The sequence below is a fragment of the Temnothorax nylanderi genome, unplaced genomic scaffold, assembly GCF_030848795.1.
Source record: "Temnothorax nylanderi isolate EJ_2023f unplaced genomic scaffold, tnyl_v1.0 TNYL_tig0837_pilon, whole genome shotgun sequence".
In the NCBI taxonomy this organism is placed as follows: domain Eukaryota; kingdom Metazoa; phylum Arthropoda; class Insecta; order Hymenoptera; family Formicidae; genus Temnothorax; species Temnothorax nylanderi.
Window position 1 is genome coordinate 9,460 of NW_027249899.1, and position 20,204 is coordinate 29,663.

Consider the following 20,204-nt stretch of genomic DNA (forward strand, 5'->3'; position numbering starts at 1 on the left):
GGCGCGGTAAGCGCAGGACGCAGAGTCGGGGCGCACGCGGTGCGCGCGGAAATGCACGCGGGCGGCGATCGTGACGGGCGATCGGCGTGTGACGGGTGGCGCGAGGCCAGGCGCGGGGCGCACGGGCGCGGATACGGCGGCGAGATCGCTGCAATTCGGTGCCTTCGGTGGCGGGCGTATCCGGTGAGAAGCGCTCGGTGGAGGCAGAGAAGCGCTCTGCTCCCGTTCGGATACTTCGTGCGCGGGGACGCCGGTCGGGTACCGAGAAGCGCTCGGTGAAGATAGAGTACGCCAGAGGCTCTCTACCTTCGTCCTGACTAGCGGGCGCGTGGTGTAGGAGCGCCGGTCGTCTGACGAGAATCACTCGGCGAAGACAGAGAATGCCGGGGGCGCTCTACCTTCGTTCGGACTAGCGGGTGCGCGGTGGAAGGAAGCCGGCCGTCGATCGAGAATCACTCGGCGAAGACAGAGAATGCCGGAGGCGCTCTACCCTCGTTCTGACGTGCGGGCGCGGTGCGGAAGAAAGCTTGTCGTCTTGCGAGAATCGCTCGGCGAAGACAGAGAATGCCGGAGGCGCTCTACCCTCGTTCTGACTTGCTAGAGAAATGCGGGAATTCAGGATCGGTGCGGTCGGTCGGAGCGTTGATCGGGAAATCGCATTTAGCGTTAAAAACGCTCGTCTTTTATACCCGCGCGGCGGCGTTCCGCAGTGGCGGGGGTAGCGACGGCGATCGCGAGCGCCGGGATGGTGCGGCGGAACGGTCGGAAAATACGGCGTCCCGACGCCGCGATCGCGTTCGGCGGTCTTCGGTCGCGGTCGGCACCGCTCGGCGCGTCGAGGCGGTTGCCGCGGCAAGTCCGTTCGCGGGCTTCCTAACGCTACGATGGATGCTTTAAAATACGGTGGGCACACCGTGCCCGTTCCTCGCCCGGCGGATGGTCGGCTGGGCGGTCTCGGCGGGATGTTATGCCGGAACGATGCATATTTGGGGGTGCATCGTTACAACTGAATGTAAAAATTTTTATTTTTTTTTAGACAATATTTATGTTATCTTTTCAGAGCTCAATCCGAAGTTTTTTTTATCCATTTAATTTTTCTATTTCAAACCTTACAACTTTTTATTACAATATAGATTATTTATTTTTTTATTCCTATCCATAACTAAAATATTTTAATTTTTTTTTAAAACAGTATAGTTTATCACAGTTTTAAATACAATTTAAAAAATGTATTTTGTATATGTATATGAATAATAAATATATAAAATATGCATACTTTTCCTCTTTTTTGTACTGAAAACCATATTACATTCATTGTCTGTTTCGTTTTTGTTTTCGTGATTTGGTATTGTTTTGTAATGTACTGAAACAATAATAAATATAATATTTTAGTTTCAAAAGTTCTTATGTTAATTTGAAACACAATTAATAAAAAAAAAATAATGCATATAAAAACGTTGTAGGATGTAAACTTACGTTTTCTTTTCTTTCTTTTTATAGTTGAATGTCTTTCATCTTTGCTTTCATCATGTGATCGCTGCTTTCTTTTTGATATTTGCTTCGACTTTAGTATTACAAGTATACGAGTTTGAATCTTCGCTGTTTTCTTCTTTGCTCGATTCGTTACTTCCATTAATTTGATTACTTTCATTGCTTTTATCTGGTATGCCTTCTTTTTGAGTGTATTTATGTAACTTCGATATAACTAAAGGAGATACTGCAATTAAATAAGTTTTCTAAACAAGCTTATAGAAAAAAATGTGACATTGTATAAAAATATAAAGAAAAAGTAAATATGTGCGATAAAATATCAATTTATGATTTTAACCTCTGAAGATCATATTACCACTTTAAGTTTTATAGATTATAATTGACCAAATTATATTACAGACTAGACATCACAGACGCGCGCTACTTAATTATTTAGCTACTTTTATTTTTTTACTTTTTACAACAAGTATAAATATCAATCACGTAATTACGATAACCTGATGTTTGTGAGCTGTCAAAATACGATCCCTGCGCTGATACTTAAGCGGGGAGCACACATTTCTGCATAACGCATAATGCATAATACTATACATGAGAAAATGAACCAATCGGAGTCCTTCATTTTCATCGTGGGGATAGAAATGAAGGATTTGGTTGGTTCATTTCCTTATGCGTTCCATTATGCAGAAGTGTGTGTTCCCCGCTTTAAAGCGGGGAGCACACACTTCTGCACAACGCATAATGCGTAAGCATAAGAAAATTGATTGGTCCATACACATGTGCCTATAAGGAAATAGACCAATCAATTTTCTTATGCTTACGCATTATGCGTTGTGCAGAAGTGTGTGCTCCCGCTTTACTCTTGCAGTACAAAGTATAATACACAACGAGAATACCAATTAACGTCACGGAAAAGGGGCAATAAATTTGATTATTGATTTAATACGGCTTTGTTAAGAGTAGAGAATTTCTTTACCTTTGTAAATATCAAATTTTAATATATAATAGTTTTTAATATAGCAACAATGAACACTTTTTTTTATAAAATTTCTTTTACTTTATGAGTCTCTTAATAAACTGATAATTCAAATTACTTTTTAAAAATACAATTAACAGTTAAAAACTATTTATTTAATATTGAAAAAATTGTTTGATCTAATCTTCGTCTAAACCAAGAATCATTGTAGATAACAAAAATGTAGCAAACAAATGTAGGTGACAAAAATTTAGTAACTACCATTTCACCATCGGATACAAATCAAGTAATGAAAATTCATTACTTAATTTGTATCCAACGTAATATATTCGACAACGTAACTGAAAATAGTGTCAACTACTTTTTGCTATCACATTTTTTAAATGTTATTGATATAATATGTACTTTATATTAAAACGACAAGTGGTTACAACTTATTAATTTAGAATATCAATATAATCAGGATATATGAAATTCTATAGTACAGATTTTTGTAAGCTCTGTAAGTTTTACAGTAGAATATTTTGTGTCCACTTTACCATAAAAATAGTAACTTCACAAAAAACTGTATAGACTAATTACTCAACAACTGAACGTAATGTAGCGATTACAGACCATGTCAACAAAAGTTTCACATGCATTCGTTGCCAACATTTCTTTGATCTTTACCGCCTCAAGAATGAATTTGTAAGTAATATTGTCATTAATGTTACCTACATTTTTAAGTTGCATTTAATATTTGCAACATTGTGTGCAACAATGTATCCGACAAAATGTTATCAAAAAATGTATCCCACAATTTCTTGGATTTAAAATTGAATTTTGCCGGATACATTGTCGGCGACAAATATTTCAGTCTGGACGAGGCTTTAGCTATAAATATCCTTAAAAACTAAAAGTTTCTATTTACAACATTTAAGACATCATTTACATGATTTTTTCGGAGGTCTATTTGAGATATTATCCAAGACAATATTTATCATTTTGCTTTTCTTTTCAAAGTTTACAACTTTTTATTAAAATATTTTTTTTAATTTTTATTATTTTTTTATATTTTAATTCAATTTAAGAATATTTTAATTTTTATTAAAAATTGTGCATATTTTACATCACATAATTATACAAGTAAAACAAGTTTTATCTTACACATGAATATAATAAACAGAAAAAAATACGTACTTTTTCTCTTGTTTGCATTGGAATCCACGTTACATTCATTATCTGATTCAATTTCACTTTCGTGATGTGGTTTTGTTTTATAATTAGAGTGTTGTACTGAAACAATAAATAATTAATATAATAAGTCAATTTAAGAAGTTTTTATATTAATTCTAACAATAGCTAACAAAAATATTATATAAAAAGATTATATGTTAACTTACGTTTCATTTTCTTTCCTTTTGTTGTAGTTGTATGTCCTTTATCTTTTCTTTTACCAATACATCTTTTAGGTCGCTGCTTTTGTTTTGGAGTATTTGAGTTTAAATCTGTACTATTTTCTTCGTCTGATTCATTATTTTCACTTTTTTCATCACTTTCATCTGTTGTGTCTTCTCCTTGAGCATACTTAAGTAACTTCGATATAGCCAAATCTTTTGTTGCTACAGATTGCCTATAATGTGATTTATGTATTTTTTCATGGTGACCCATAAAGTCAGCTAAATCACTCACTTGATTTTCAGATATATCGAGCGTAATACACACTGTCGCTATGTGCTTTCGTAATAATGTTCCTCGTAAGGAAGATGGTAGTTTTGCTCCAGAGACAGAAGAATATTTCCGCATTAACACACATGCTCTTAGATATTTGTGCCTGGTCTTATCTATTGTATTTATGCCAAAGACGAAAGGATTTTGTTCGCGAACACCGGCTTGTTTACGATATTTAATAATCATTTGCATACATTGTAATATGTTTTCATGTAGTAAAACAGGAACTGTTCTTGCTAGTTTTCCACGTATAACTATTCGTACATATTTGCATAATGATTTGTATAGTTCAGGTGCTTCTTCTTTTGAAATTGCAAGAGGATTCGCCAAGTTTTCAATTAATAGACGCTCTAATTCACCAGCACGCCTTCTGTTAAATAACATGGTGGATAATAATGTTGTTTCAGCTAAGATGCGCCATGCATTAATAGAAAAGCCATCTGTTTTTAATGTGTTAAAAGCTTTTATACGTTCATCTCTGAGATAAGTGTTTAATATTTTGATATCATTTATAGTTGGTAAAACGATACGTTTTTGTCTATTTCGATGTCCTTGAGTTTCGTGAACAGCTTTGTTTACACTTATAGGATAATCTTCTTCAAATAATTTTATAAAATTTTCTAACATTGTCTGTCTGTCAACGTCTTCCTTTTTAATGCACATACTCCTTAATATTTGGCCAACTTGTTTTAACAACGTTCCCAAAGCTGATGCGTTAGACGGTGTTTTATATGTATAATTTATATCATCAAACTCTGCAAGACTATGTACTGCTTTGATACAGTTATCATATCTTTTTGGATCATATATTGATGTAAAATCGGTCACAGTATTATCGATTTCTTTTAAGGAGGCAAGAAATCGTCCGAGTAATCTTAGTCGTGCTCTAATCATATCATGTTGGTGTTGTAAATTATACTTTAAGCACATTTTATTGCCATAAGCAATTAAGAGCTCGTCATATCTAATAAGCAGTGTTATAGTGTCCTCCCTCATGACTGGGAATACTACTTTTCTTAATAATGAGCTTGCAGTATGGTGTATGCGGCAAGCCACAGTACGCCCTAGTACTTTTACATTTCTTTGATGATTTTCTTTCTTATTCGTACATACTTTAAAATGATGTCTAATGTTGTTCTTCGAAAAAAATCCTTTGCATTTTGCACATGGAATAAAATCGATAGCTTTTCTTTTTAACTGCTTCATCGGACGACGGCATACAATCATATCTCCTTTATTCAAATTACTATCAGTGTTGTACATGAAATTTCCTCTTCGTCTAAGTATTGTAATAATTTCCTTTCGTTCTGAATTACCTGAAATTACAAAGTACATAAGTAAGACTAAATAATTAAAACAAAAATAAAAACAATCTCAAGACTCCCGATAAATTCAAAATCAAACAAGTAATGGGCTAATGGGAGTCAACGTGGTTAATATAGCGTGAATATCAGTAAAAACATTTTCTTTAATCCATAATAAGTAAACGTGGGGCTAACTTTTTAGCCTTCCTCAGTACAATTTATTTCTACGATTCAATACTTAACGCCCAGCATGAAATATTTTTTAAGGCGTTAAGTATTGAATCGTAGAAATAAATTGTACTGAGGAAGGCTAAAAGTTAGCCAAAACGTTTACTTATTATGGATTAAAGAAAATATGTTTTTACTGATATCCACGCTCTGTTAACCGTATTGACTCTCATTAGCCTATTATTTGTTTGATTTTAAATAATTAAAACTTCTAAACTATCTTCTACATATACTGCACCTTTAGGTAATAAATGAAATTTTTTGACATCTTCTTCATTTTTATGTACAAACTCCAAATGTCTTGCGAATTGTTTCTGTAACTTTTTACAGTATGGACACATGCTTTGTTTTAAGTTTTTAAGAATTTCAGAAGTGTCTACATGCATATTGCTATCGTCGCAAATTACGGCTCTAGACGAGTTGACTGAAGTATTCAAATTTAATAATGTACTGTCCGGAGTTTTATTTAAATTCGTCGTATTATTGGTATTCTCTCTGTCTTTATCTTCAGCTTCAGAAAGAGAGCAATCTGATAGATGGAAACTGTTATCCTTGTTATGTTCAGATTCAATAGAGTTATTAGATTCTTTCTCAGTATTATTAGTATTAGATTCAATAGCGTTATTAGACTTTTTCTCAGTATTATTAGTATTAGATTCAATAGAGTTATTAGACTTTTTCTCAACATTATTAGTATTAGATTCAATAGAGTCATTAGACTCTTTCTCAGTATTATTAGTATTAGATACATATTGTAATTGCTTATCATTAAATGTTGATTGTGCAAGTGGAATAAAAGATGTAGAATTCAAAGTATTGTCACAGACGTAAGTTTTGTTATTAGATTGAATATTTTTGCATGAAATATCTTCTGTCTCGTTTATAGGTATTGGAAATGCATTGTCATTATTTTTAGCTGATACAGTAGAAATATTGTTTCTACTCTTATTAATGGCAACTGTATTTTTTGACATACTTAAATTATCAAATTTGGCATAAAATTTATCTTCTGCATTCTTGTTTAACGGTCTAACGATAGAATTTTTATCGACAGATGATGGATCTGAAAAATCATAATTTATATAGTTATATAGAAATATACTAATATTAAATCTTAGTAGTCTTAGGAAATAGTAATCTAAATAATCGCACAAGAAACTAAAGTACAAATTAAAATCTTACCTTTAATTTGGTATTTATTAGTAGTTACTGTATTAGAAGCAGTTTTAAGCCAATTTGAAAAATCGCTATTATCATTGACATTTGCATTATCACGCAATGTCAAGTTACTTGATGAAAAATCATTATTATTACTGAATGTTATATCTAAAGCGTTAACATTTAATATATCATTGGCACTAACATTTAGAGATAAATCTGTAAAACAATAACATTTGTAAGACTTGCATAGTAATATTCTTCATATTGTATTTGGTACTAATATCATACTTTATATACGACTATTGTGCCTTATTTATGTTGTATCATACTATATAAGAATGACCCATTTTAAATCCCTATCTCAAATATCTTTTTCTGCGTTTTTTACGAAAACATGTTTTAGACAAAAGTTATATAGTTTCAAGGAGGACATAAAATGATGACAATGATCTAACCTTGGATAGTTGTTTGAAGGTCAGGTAAATATCACCTTTAATTTCTTAAATAGAACCTTCTATTTTTTATTATATATTCTTGTAGTCCTTGTCGAGAAATTTTCAAAACACTGTAACTAAACTCTTCTTCGTTAAGAATTTCTTAAAATATTTCATATTTTGTTTAAAAATATAACAAAATTTGAAATATCAGGAAATTCTTAACAAAAGAGAGTTTTATTATAATGTTTTGAAAACGTCTCGACAAGGGCTACAAGTATATGCAATAAAAAATGGTGGATTCTATTTAAGAAAACATCAATCACATTGACTAAGGCCGCCAGGTCGATATAATCAGTTTTCTTAAATAAAACCCCCCATTTTTTATTACATATTTTTGTAGTCCTTGTCAAGACGTTTTCAAAACACTATAATAAAGCTCTTTTTCATGAAGAATTTTCAGAGATATTTCAAATTTTGTTATAATATTTTTAATACAAAATATGAAATATCTCAAAAAATTCTTAATGAAAGAGTTTTATTACAGTGTTTTGAGAGAAAACATCTCGACAAGGGTTATAAGAATATCTAATAAAAAATAGAAGGTTTTGTTTAAGAAATTAAAGGTGACGTTCATGGGACCTTCAAATGACTATCAATCATTGCCACCATCTTATGTTTCTCTTAAAACTATACAACTTTTGTCTAAGATATTTTTTAGTAAAATATACAGATAAAAAGATATTTGAGGTAGGCCTTTAAAATAGATTACCCTGTATATTTAAGTACATATATTAAATCTTTACCATTTATAATGTTGTCAGCATTATCATAAATATCTTCCAATCTAAACGTAGAATCAGTTCGCAATACATCTAAAAAAAATTTTTAAGAAAAAAAATACAATTTTGATGCAAACATAACACAAGTACTTAATCAAGTAAAAGTTAAAGTTAATGGCTACAAAATTACCTTAAATTAAATTTAAAGTCAATTTCAAGAAGCATTGTTTAAAATATTAATTATTAAATCAAAATAATTATAACTATTATAACTTTACTTTGAACGGTTAAAATTAAAAATATAATTGCAATATGGAACGTACTATAAATGTAATATTTTACTTGTAAATAAAGTTTATATAAAATAATAAAGAAATATAGTTTTCTCGAAAAAAATATCTTTTTATATTATTTTTATAACATTAATATAAAAATAATTGTGATTATACATAATTATACGTAATGTAAAATATGTTACAAATAATTATTAAATTTTATTAAAATTATAATTTAAAAATTTTTGTTGCAACAATCGTAGTAACAGTCGCAACAAATACAAAAGCCAAATGTCTAACAGTCTAATGTAAAAAAAAATTTTATAAAAGAAAATAAAATTAGCGCTTTTAAAGAAAAGAAAAAAATTTTAATTTATTAAAATAAAATTAATACAATAAGTTAAAAGTTAATATGTTCAAATTAACTAGTAAAAGTTAAAAGTTAATATAAAACATTATTTAAAAATAACTAAATTACAAGTTATTAACTTCTTAACTTTATTGTTTAATTTCTAACTTTTTAACTAGTTACTACCAAACCTGTATATATGTAACTTAAATTACATGTTAGGTGCATATTTAAAGGCATATTTATCAGTAAAAGTAATTTTAATATTGACTATTAATGTGTTGTAAATCTTTTAAATATACTCAAACTTCACAGAATTATATTTTACATAAAACTAAATGAGATATCCTTTTTATATTAAAAATTTTACACCAATTAATAAGAAAATATGCATATATTTTATATTATTTTTTAAAGAAAATATGCATACTTAAACTAAAACATAATAATCCTACATAAATCATATGTATATATATATATACATATATGTATACACATATTTTGCACATACCATTTATAATGTTGTTATTACGTTCTGATGCATTAAATTCTGTTTCAGTAATATTAATATCTGTAGGAACATTTGTATCTCCTCTTATTTCTTCAATAGCATTTGTATTATTATAGATTGCCAAATTATTATCATCAGATTTGTCACAAGTTACATTTGTTGTATTGCACTGTCCAATATCATATGACTCTTTGTTCAATGTGCATATATCTTTGGTATTACAATTATCACTTGTTGCATCACTTAATAATAAATCTAATAATGAATCTAAAAAATAAAATCATAACAAATAAATAAAATTTTTTGTTTTAAACATAATACATTGTAACACTTTTAATTGTATTCTCAACATTTAAAAAGATATATGCATTCTTGTACTAAATAACAGTAATCTCATACGTTTTGTATTTTATATAGTATATAAATCATATATATATCATATATATTGTACACATACCATTTATGTTATTGTCATTAGGATCTGAGATTTTACATTCTGTATCAATAATATTAGTATCTGTAGGTACGCTTGTATTTATTTCTAATTCCTTAATGGCATTTGCATTATCACAGATTGTCAAATTATTATCATCAGATTTATCATAAATTACATCTGTTGCATTGCACTGTCCAATATCATAGGACTCCTTGTTAGATGTGCATTTATCTTTGGTATTAAAATTATCACTTGCTGTACTATTTAATAATAAATCTGAAAAATAAAATTGTAATAAATAAATAAAACTTTTTGTTCTAAACATAATACATTGTAACACTTTTAATTATATTCTTGACATTTATAAGTGTTCCGTAATTTTCTCGCGATCGCGGATCAATACCGTACCGGTAACGCCATCCGTCAGTCGCCCTCCGAACGAAGGGATTTCGCGCCGCTCCCCCCGTCAACCCTCACCGCGAAGTCTCTCGCGGCACGTATCGATCCTGTCATGCCGTGATCGCATGATCCCGGAAACGCAGGTGATTGGTCGATACGCGTCGCGCAAAGGAAAGCTCCCGAAACACGAGAGTTCGCGGTCAGTAGCTAAAAGTACTCCGGTTTACGAGGTCGTATACCGTCGTGCTTCCGTTAACGTACCCCGGTTCACGCGGTCTCAAAAATACCGTCGTGCATCCGAGTTTACTGCTCTGTCAGAGCACCGCTAATTATCGCGCCGTTCGTGCGTGCTGCAATTCGCTCTCGCCTCCGCGAGCAGTGAACATTCGCGTATAAGTCACCCTGCGTGCCTCGCCATTGTGCGCTCGATCATCGTGATCGAGCCGACTTTTGTGAACATTCTCGCGTCTTGTGTTACGAACAAGTGCGACTGCTGTATAACGCCTCAAGTGCGTTCATCGCGTGCAAGCTACATTGCGCGTTTTAATTGCCATCGCCTCCGCGCTCTACGAACACTTTCGTATCACGTGATCAGCGCTCATCGAATCACGTGCGCGCCGAGTGTCGTGCTCAAATGAGAGCGCGGCAACCAGCATTTGTATTAACCTGACAATTAAACGATATTTGTGCATTCCTCCCAAATCAAGTGTCTCATTCAAACCGCACGTCGGATCCCTGTCGGGGTCGACCCGGCATCTTACGCTAATTGGCGAATCGGAGTTACGCCCGGAAAACATAAAAATTCGCCAACATAATTTCTGGTCCTTCGAGCCGGATCGGCGTGCTACTGTGCCATTCACAAATTAACAGACAACAAACAAATCTATCTCGTACGAGATGGCCGAACACTTGGGAGGCCAGCTGCAACTCCAGCGACAAATCGAGCGCTATCTCGAAAACTTTAAGAAGATTGGGAAAGCCAACCTGACACCTGCGAAAATCCGCTCGAGAATTGCGTTTCTCAAGGAAACGTGGCAGCAATTCGTGAACGGACACGCATCGGTGGCCAGGACCATTAACGAGGACGTTCAAGCATCGCTAGCGTACTTCAAAGACAACCACTATGAAACAGCGAACAACGCCTGCCAGGCCGCCTTGGACTACATGTCGGAGAGCCTGGAGGAGTTGGAGCCAGTCGTGAGTCACAACCAGTCATTTGCCGCATCGACGATGCGCACGGATCAGTCCGCGTTTTCTCTTTTGCACCTGCCGCGTATAAGTCTTCCTAAATTCTCGGGGGAGTTTCGCGAGTGGGAAGCGTTTCGAGATCAATTCACAGCCTTAATCATTGATAATCGCGTATTGTTAGACGTTAATCGCTTGCAATATCTGCACTCTTGCGTGAAGGGTGAAGCCAGCGATGCCATACGCAATCTGGCATTAACTGACGCGAATTTTAAGATAGCTTGGAGTTGCTAATAACGCGATATGAAAATCGCCGTCGCTTAGTACATGATCACATACACGCTCTGCACACGCTTCCCCAAGCGACTTCTGATGCCGCAGTGGCTCTCACCGCGTTGCGCAATAAAGCGAACATAGCAATACAGTCATTAAAAAACCTCGGTCGGTCTGTTGAGGCATGGGACGACATTTTGGTTTATTTGCTCGTTCAAAGGCTGGATAAATTCACACGAAAGGCCTGGGAATTGCAACTTGGCGATACGTCAGAGTATCCTACATACGATCGACTTGATAAATTTCTTCTATCACGAATACGTGCGCTCGAGAATGTTCTCCCGGCTTCGTCTCAAGTCAAGGGCAATAAACAAAATTCCTCTGTTCAGAGTCACGCAGCGAACGCAAGTTCGACCAAATGTCCCATGTGTCAAAAGACGCACTTCTTGTCCGCGTGTCCGGACTTTCACAATAAGAGCGTCGCTCAACGGCGTGATCTCGCGAAGAAATATCATTGTTGCTACAATTGCTTGAGTACACGGCACACTCGCGATGCGTGTTCAAGCAAAAACACGTGCCGTCAGTGTCAGCAGAAGCACCATACGTTGCTTCACACGACCGATGTAAATAATAATGGTAGTTCGACAAGTGAGAGCTCACCTTCATCTACAGAAACGAAAACAGACTCAACTGACGAAGTAACTTCGCATTTATTATCTCACACTAGCTTTTCAAAATCAAATATTTTATTAGCTACGGCCTGGATCAAGGTGAGCGGGCTCAACGGTCGACATAGTATAGTCCGCGCGTTATTGGATCAAGGTTCGGTCACTACTTTGATCACCGAACGTTTAGCTCAGCGACTGCGTCTCCCGCGTACGCGCGTCTCCGTATCTATCACTGGGATCGGCGAGACCGCTGCCACCGCACGCAGCGCAGCTAAAGTTCATGTGTCAGCGCGTGACGGCACGGGCCCGGCGCCCTCCGTTTCCGCTCTTGTTCTCAAGTCGCTCACGACTTACATTCCGCAACGCGTTCCGGATATAACGAAACTGTCGTACATTCGCGAACTTACGCTAGCTGATAACGATCCGACTAGCGCGGCGCCGATTGACGTCATTATCGGTGCTGATTTGTATGGCGCGATTTTACTGCCGGAGGTCCGTAATCGCGCCCCTCATGAGCCCGTCGCTCAAAAATCGATTTTTGGATGGTTCCTGTCTGGACCAATGCCTATGCCGTCGCAGTCACGGCCGACTCGCATTCAAACGCACCACTGCACGGTGTTGTCGGAAATCTCCGATCAGCTGAAACGGTTCTGGGAGGTCGAAGAACTTCCTCAGCAAACTCATCTCTCACCGGAAGAGAGTCAATGCGAAGAACACTTCGTGTCTACACATTCTCGTGCCCCCAACGGGCAATATATAGTGCGGCTGCCGTTCAAATCGGGGCCCCCTATCGACATTGGTGACTCAAAAAAGTCTGCAATCGCGTTGTATTCGCGTCTCGAGTCACGGTTAAGGTCGAATCCCGACCTTGCGAAGGAATACCACGACTTCTTGGCGGAATATGAACGTCTTGGCCACATGACCAAGGCACCTCTCGATGACCCCCCTGATGGTCAAGTAGTGTATATACCGCATCATGCAGTTGTCCGCGAGCATAGCGCAACAACTCGTTTGCGCGTCGTCTTCAACGCCTCTCAACCCACCTCCAATGGTCTCTCGTTGAACGACCATCTAATGATCGGCCGTAAATTACAACCCGAATTATCTTTCATTCTCTTGCGATGGCGTCAATTTCGGTTCGTCTTCACCGCCGACATCGCAAAAATGTATCGCCAGATTCTTGTCCACAAAAGCGATGTAAATTATCAAAGGATCTTATGGCGACCCGCGCCAAACGGGCCCTTAATAGCATATTTATTGCTCACCGTCACTTACGGTAATGCAAACGCGCCAAACGTCGCTCTTCGCGTGGTCGAGCAAGTTGCCGAAGACGAAGGCGCTGATTTCCCTTTGGCAGTTCCGGTATTACGGCTTCACACGTACGTCGACGACGCTGTGTTTGGCGCCGATGACATACCGCTCGCGCTTCAGACGCGAGATCAACTGATTTCTCTCTTGAAACGAGCAGGATTTCACCTCCGAAAATGGGCGAGTAACAATCCCGTATTGCTCGAAGGCATCGATCCGCAGGATCATGGCCTTGCCTCCGCAAAAACGCTCGAATCTGACGAGCGTCTCAAGATACTGGGTATCAAGTGGCATCCTCACACGGACGTCTTTCAATTTGACGTCACGCTTGCAGAGTCGGTTCCCGACACGAAGCGCTCAATTCTTTCGACAATCGCTCGAATTTTTGATCCTCTTGGGTGGATGGCCCCAGTGGTCATCACCGCAAAAATCATGATGCAGCAGCTCTGGCTTCTTCGCTGTAAATGGGACGATGTAATCCCTGATGATCTTCTCCGTAAGTGGAGAGATTACTATACTCGATTACCTATACTGCGACAAATCGTCATTCCGCGTTGGACCGGTTACGGTTCCGATACACTCACCGCGGAGATTCATGGGTTTGCCGACGCCTCCGCCTCCGCATACGGAGCGGTTGTTTATTTAAAAGTTACGCATCTTGACGGAACAGTCGAGATTACGCTACTTCTATCGAAGTCGAAAGTAGCACCGCTCAAGCCCATGAGTATTCCTCGCTTAGAGTTGCTCGCCGCCGTTCTGCTCGCGCGGTCTATCGCCGCCGTGCGATCCGCGCTCACGATTACTATTCAGATCTACCATTGTTGGACAGATTCAAAGGTCACTAAAGCCTGGCTCTCGCAACCACCCTCACGTTGGAAAATGTTCGTCGCGAATCGGGTGCATGAGGTTCAGACCCTCCTGCCAAACGTCGAATGGCATCACGTGCCATCACAGCAAAACCCTGCCGATCTCGTTTCGCGGGGCGTCAAACCGGAAAATCTGATTCAGCAATCTCTATGGTGGACAGGGCCTGACTGGCTCAAATTATCGGCAGATCAATGGCCCTCCGAGCCTCAATCAAATTTGCAAGAATCGCTACCGGAAGAGCGAGCGCACGTTTCCGTGCACCTGGTGCACCCTTGCCAACGATGGGAGCTCGGAGACAAATTCTCCTCGTGGAACAAGCTGGTGCGCGTCACCGCTTATGTAATGCGATTCGCTCGCCGCGCTCGCGAAATGAGTTGCTCAAATTCCGTCAATGCGACCGCAAAACCCGCGTCGATATTACTTCTTCCGGAAGAAATTAATCTCGCGCGCGAATTCTGGCTCAAGAAAGTGCAACAAATGTTATTCCCCGTGGAATACGCTCAATTAGAGTCATTAAATCGAATTTTGAACAGCAGTAAACTGCTACCGTTAAACCCGTTTCTCGATAAAAACGGACTTATTCGCGTCGGAGGCCGACTCCGCAATTCTGCGTTTCCGGACGACAAGAAACACCCGGTCGTGCTCGCTGCACACCCGTTAGTTACCGCGCTAATACGCGAAACTCATCTCCGTGCCCTCCACGCTGGGCCGCAATTCACGTTGCACCTGCTTCGTGAACACTACTGGATCTTGCGCGCGCGTCAAACGATACGAGCTGTTCTCCATAAATGTGTCAGATGCGCTCGTGAAAGCGCCAAAGCCGCGCACGAGTTAATGGGCGACCTGCCCTCGTGTCGCGTCACGTCGACGCCTCGCGCGTTCCTACACTGCGGGATAGATTATGCCGGACCAATACAGGTCAGATCTACTCCCGGTCGAGGACACACATCAAGAAAGGCGTACATCGCGGTGTTCGTCTGCATGACCGTCAAAGCTACTCATCTGGAGTTGGTTGGCGATTGTACGACTCCCGCGTTCATCGCTGCATTCGATCGATTTTGTGCACGTCGCGGCGTTCCCAGTGATATGTATTCGGACAACGCTACGACTTTTCACGGCGCTCAACGCGAAATCTCCGTCACATGGAGTGAGGCCATTCGCGATTCGAATTTTCAAAGTAGCCTAGCAACCCGAGGCGTTCGGTGGAACTTCATTCCTCCATCCGCGCCGCATTTCGGCGGTCTTTGGGAAGCGTGCGTCCGCAGCGTCAAGTTTCACATGAAACGCGTCATCGGGGCGCACACGCTGACATTCGAGGAGCTAAGCACGCTCCTATGTAAAATCGAAGCGTGTTTGAACTCGCGACCGATCGCTCCCGGTTCAGACAATTTCGATGATTATAATTCAGTGACACCGAGTCATTTCTTGATATGATCGGCGCTGACAAGCGCTCCCACCCCCTCGTTGCTTGAGGAAAAGGAAACGCGTCTCACTCGGTGGCAGCTACTTACACAGATGCGCGACAGCTTTTGGAAGCTTTGGTCAAATGACTATCTGCATACATTGCAGCAACGCCCCAAGTGGCGTCAAATTCAGAATCTAGCTCGAGTCGGACGCTTAGTACTTCTGCGAAATCCTCTCGCTCCTCCCAGCAGATGGGAATTGGGAAGAATCGTCGAGTGTCACCCCGGCGACGACAGACTCACGCGAGTCGTCTCGGTTAAAACAGCGCGATCCACGTACAAACGTGCCGTGGTCAAGCTATCATTTTTGCCGGTCGATATAAACACTCCGGAGTGACATTCCACGATGCCTATACGACAATAAAACTTTGTAAATACTTGTAAATATTCCTATGTATCATGTCATATGTAAATTGATCATTCTAGTTTAAGTTGTTTCAGCACTCGCAGTGCTCCGCATGGCAAGCGGCTCGAGATCAACAATTCGTCACGGCGGGCGGCATTGAATTGTTGCGAATTGTTATTCGCGGCGGGCGGTTATGTTCCGTAATTTTCTCGCGATCGCGGATCAATACCGTACCGGTAACGCCATCCGTCAGTCGCCCTCCGAACGAAGGGATTTCGCGCCGCTCCCCCCGTCAACCCTCACCGCGAAGTCTCTCGCGGCACGTATCGATCCTGTCATGCCGTGATCGCATGATCCCGGAAACGCAGGTGATTGGTCGATACGCGTCGCGCAAAGGAAAGCTCCCGAAACACGAGAGTTCGCGGTCAGTAGCTAAAAGTACTCCGGTTCACGAGGTCGTATACCGTCGTGCTTCCGTTAACGTACCCCGGTTCACGCGGTCTCAAAAATACCGTCGTGCATCCGAGTTTACTGCTCTGTCAGAGCACCGCTAATTATCGCGCCGTTCGTGCGTGCTGCAATTCGCTCTCGCCTCCGCGAGCAGTGAACATTCGCGTATAAGTCACCCTGCGTGCCTCGCCATTGTGCGCTCGATCATCGTGATCGAGCCGACTTTTGTGAACATTCTCGCGTCTTGTGTTACGAACAAGTGCGACTGCTGTATAACGCCTCAAGTGCGTTCATCGCGTGCAAGCTACATTGCGCGTTTTAATTGCCATCGCCTCCGCGCTCTACGAACACTTTCGTATCACGTGATCAGCGCTCATCGAATCACGTGCGCGCCGAGTGTCGTGCTCAAATGAGAGCGCGGCAACCAGCATTTGTATTAACCTGACAATTAAACGATATTTGTGCATTCCTCCCAAATCAAGTGTCTCATTCAAACCGCACGTCGGATCCCTGTCGGGGTCGACCCGGCATCTTACGCTAATTGGCGAATCGGAGTTACGCCCGGAAAACATAAAAATTCGCCAACAATAAGGAAATATGCATTCTTGTACTAAATAACAGTAATCCTATATGTTTTGTATTTTATATAGTATATAAATCATATATATATCATATGTATATCGTACACATACCATTTACGTTATTACTATTAGGATCTGAGATCTTATTTTTTGTATCAATAATATTAGTATCTGTAGGTATATTCGTATTTATTTCTATTTCTTCAATGGCATTTGCATTACCACAAATTATCAAATTATTATCATCAGATTTGTCACAAGTTATATCTGTTGTATCACATTGTCCAATGTCATAGAACTCCTTATTCAATGTACACATATTTTTTGTATTAAAATTATTACTTGTAATATTATTATCTGATACGGTAGTGCTCTTTACAGTTAATGAATAATCTATAAACCATAGATAAGCAATTAGAATAGTAATTATTAAATAAATTATATTATATGTTATAAGTACAATGTTCTACAAACTATAAAGAGTCACTTATATATAGCAAATATAAATTTAATTTTTTAAATTTTACTTTTGTTTTTAAAAAACAGCAGATGTAAAATGTAAACGTACGACGTATATATTTAATTTTATATTTGCATATATAAATTATTTAGCAAGTAAAAATTTGTTATTTAAATTCTCTCCAGTTTAAAAAAGTAGAAGAAAGTTACATGTCTTGTCATATCTTCTAACACAAGAATTTTTGGTCATTGCTATTTTATAAATAATAAATAATGAATAACATGTAAAGCAATATCAAAAAGAAACTAGAAATATAAAAAAAATGCTAATTTATTTTCCATGATGTTAATTAATTAATATTGAGGTTATGTTAAAAATATATAATTTAAATAAAATAATTTACATTTTCACACTCTAAAGGCTATTGCACGTAACAAAGTTTTAGTCATAATCGTAAGGCCGTAAGAAAATAGACCAATCACAGTCGATTATTCTCCTCTCACTTGAAGAATAAAGTGTGATTGGTCTATTTTCTTACGGCCTTACAATTAGAACTAAAACTTTGTTATGTGCAATGGTCTTTACACTAATAATAACTAATAATTATACTTATTACTAATTGTTGTAGAAATTTTTCAGTATCAACATACAGTTATGATAACTCAGAACGCTGTAACTTTATTAAGAAAAATTTGTCTAAATAGTTTTGTAACTATCTGTACATGTAGTGCTTAACATAAAAAAAATCAAATAATACAATAAACAATAATACATATTACGTACACTTACCATAGACTATTGTGTTATTGTTATTTGTTTTTACATCACATTTTTTATTTATTCCATCAGTCTTATTATCATAGTTTTTGCTGATTCTGTCTGTCTTTTTATTGTTCGTATTGTCAAAATTATATTTTTCACACATTATATATGGTCTATTTTTTAATATATTTTCTTTTAATTTTAGCAATACATTTTTATCATCTATAACAGTAAAGAAAATTTTGTAGGTAATATATTCAATTAATATTCAATAATACAATAATAAAAAAATATTTTAACTTACCATTTTTTGCTATAATACTTGCTATGTATTTACGCCTATCACTGTATATAGCTCGAGTAATACCTTTATTATTACTAATAAATTTTGATTTGCATATGTAATAAATGTTATCTTCATATTTGACTAATGCATACATTATTATTGCAGTTCTTCGTACAATTTTACCAAACCATTGAGTGTGATTGAAAAAGTGAATCTCGTTCTATGACCAACTACACAAAAGAATAAGGCAGAAAGAAGAATAAGAGCCGTCATTTTAGCTGTCTTATTTTGAAGCGCCTCTATGTCCATAAAATATGGATATTTAACTACGTAGCCAATATTTATGAATCTCGTAATGTCCACAATTTTGTGGTTCTCTTCCGTGCTATATTCAATTTTTTGATTTTTATTTTAAGAAACTCAAAAAATCTTGAATATTCACGGAATACAACTAAAAAATTGTAAAAATAACACGGAAAAGAACCACAAAATTGTAAACAATATCACAAAATCATGGACATAGCATGGAAGGGAACCACAAAAACGTGGGCATTACCTTAGCCGCTCTCATTCTTCTATCTGAATAAGGCTTACGGTTAAAGCTACAAATAGCTACGTGGCTAGATAATTTTGACTGGTAATCATTTACGGACTACAGTGCGAGACTTACGAGTTATACTTACGCAATATACATATAACATTTTTCTCTCTGAATAAAGGTTACGGTTAAAGCTACAAATAGCCACGTGGCTAGACGATTATTTCGACTGGTAATCATTTACAGGCACATTTTACTGGTAAATCATTTACGGACTACAGCGCGAGACTTAGACCGGGCTTTACCCCTGGTTTCCATGCACGCGTTGCCGCGCATTGCAACGCACGCCAAACATGCGTTTGCATATAGGTTATCCCAATCAGATACGTGCTTTTATCAAACGCGCGCGTTTGACGCGGAATTTTACACGCGGAAACGCGTGCATGGAAATCAGGGGTTATACTTACGCGATATATAATTACGACACAGGACTTTTGACTGTCCACTGCACATGACCAACGCCAACGACCACCGGCACCACGGAAAAAGGCCGCGAAAACAGTGACGCAGGTTCAAACGTTTCCTTGATGACACCTTCAACCAATCGGGTCGCACATATACCGTGCGACACTGCGGCTGCGTTCCTTTTGATGCTTTCAGCGCTGTAAGCATTATTCTATCTCCGTTGCACATTAAATATCAAATAGAGATGGAGCGACGCTTTCAGCGCTGAAAGCGTCAAAAGGAACACAGCCTGCATTGCGCAGATGTCCTACAGTCCCTAATGCTGAGTTTCCACTGAGCGTGTCATCCTTCGCGTCACGAGTTAACAGATCAAAATATCCCATTATTGCATTATTTGTGACGCATCTTTTTGGGTGACGCATCGGTTACGTCACATAAAAAAACGCGTCACAAATAATATAATAAAATTAAGGTTGAAGCGGGGAGCACACACTTC

The 20,204-nt window shown here is 38.1% G+C and overlaps 1 protein-coding gene across 1 annotated transcript; it reads right to left on the reverse strand.

Annotated features, from left to right (window-relative positions):
• Positions 1–1,477: 1,477 nt before the first annotated feature.
• Positions 1,478–19,499, reverse strand: LOC139785594 (uncharacterized). Its single transcript, XM_071724773.1, has 11 exons — positions 18,881–19,499; positions 18,724–18,797; positions 18,447–18,641; positions 9,679–9,933; positions 9,222–9,488; positions 8,111–8,179; positions 6,892–7,086; positions 5,948–6,772; positions 3,850–5,493; positions 3,647–3,742; positions 1,478–1,717 (listed from the first exon to the last, which is right to left on the reverse strand). Exons 1-11 carry the CDS (start codon positions 19,012–19,014, stop codon positions 1,527–1,529), a joined length of 3,945 nt encoding a protein of 1,314 aa, XP_071580874.1. The 5' UTR covers positions 19,015–19,499; the 3' UTR covers positions 1,478–1,526.
• Positions 19,500–20,204: the final 705 nt, after the last annotated feature.